This window comes from Arachis ipaensis, chromosome B07, assembly GCF_000816755.2.
Source record: "Arachis ipaensis cultivar K30076 chromosome B07, Araip1.1, whole genome shotgun sequence".
Taxonomy (NCBI): domain Eukaryota; kingdom Viridiplantae; phylum Streptophyta; class Magnoliopsida; order Fabales; family Fabaceae; genus Arachis; species Arachis ipaensis.
This window is the reverse complement of record NC_029791.2, coordinates 20,379,149-20,380,564: the sequence shown is the minus strand read 5'-3', so window position 1 is coordinate 20,380,564 and position 1,416 is coordinate 20,379,149. Positions and strand designations below refer to the sequence as shown.

The following is a 1,416-nucleotide window of genomic DNA, read 5'->3' as shown; positions in this document are numbered from 1 at the left end:
CGCGGATATACGGATCGGATGTGCGGATACCAACACAAAATCCGCAATCCGATCCAGTTAGTGTGCAGATCCGATCCAAAAGTTTTGCGGATTGGATCCATATCCGCAATTTTCGGATCGGATTCGGATAAATACCGCGGATATACGGATCGGATCCGATCCATGAATACCCCTAAATATTGGAGCTTTATTTGTTTTGTTGAGCTGAACCCTTTCAAGAATGTTCCTGATTTGGAGTTTAGTTTCCAGCAAGACTCTGAGTCAGAGATGGTTTTCATCCGCAACAACTCCCCAAGTTCTTAGAACTGGTGATGTCTTGAGACAATCAAGACTTTTTACCGAGGAAGATGTCATTCAATACTCTAAAGTGAGCCATGATTCTAATCCTTTGCATACTAATCCTACGGCTGCCAGAGATGTCGGATTCGAAGGTCCTCTCGTCCATGGGATGCTCATTGCTTCTCTGTTTCCTTGCATCATCTCGTCATATTTTGTAAATCACATGCTAATCTCTCTGTTTTGATTTGTGATATCAATATTATGGAAATGTGTTAGTTAACAATCTTGGTAAACCAAAATCGAGTGACTAAAACGGATGAATTAGACTATGATATGATCTTGCTTAGAGTGAGATGAAAAGTAACAGAAGTATAGTTTGGTCTTTTTCATCTACATTATTTCAGCAACCTTCAACAGAACTAATAACCATTCTCTAGCTATTAATAGGTAGATGGGATATGAAATAAACACAAATAGTCTTTTTAGGTATTATCATGGGTTCTATGCATGCTTACGTATAAAGGACTCTATTTTCATCTCAGATAAAAGATGTTATTCCCAAATTTTTGAATGGTTTTTTGAATTGTGGCACCAACTTGATGAAAACCTTTTAAATAAGTGTGTTATTTATTTGAAATGGAAATTTTATCAGAGAAGAAATTTATTTGAAGAAATTTTCTTTTCTTAGTTTTCTATGGTAACCTTCACTATTATAACATCATTGGTTGATTGAAGCCTGGAGCTGTTTATGTGTCTCAAAGCTTGAATTTTAAGTTCCCTGTGCATATTGGAGACCATATTACTGGTGAAGTACAAGCAACAAATCTGAAAGAAAATAAAAACAGATACCTGTAAGTTTTGTCTTGACATTAATATTTCTTATTTTTCTTTTTGAAAAGGAATAACTTTGTCAATGTGATTCAGTGCAAAGTTCAAAACAAGGTGCCTCATGAATGGCGAACTGCTTGTTATTGAAGGTGAGGCTACATCTATGTCGACAACACTGACCTTTGAACAAAAGCAATGTAAAGAGCATTGAAAAAGCTATTCACAAGAATGGACTATTAACAATGAAAAACAATTGAGACAACAAAGATTTTGTAATTTTTCTGATTATAATGTAGTTCATGTAGATCT

The 1,416-nt window shown here is 35.3% G+C and overlaps 1 protein-coding gene across 1 annotated transcript; it reads left to right on the top strand.

Annotated features, from left to right (window-relative positions):
• Positions 7 to 1,359, top strand: LOC107606874 ((R)-specific enoyl-CoA hydratase-like). The gene is made up of 3 exons (XM_016308882.2): positions 7 to 493; positions 1,015 to 1,130; positions 1,204 to 1,359. Exons 1-3 carry the CDS (start codon positions 221 to 223, stop codon positions 1,316 to 1,318), a joined length of 504 nt encoding a protein of 167 aa, XP_016164368.1. The 5' UTR covers positions 7 to 220; the 3' UTR covers positions 1,319 to 1,359.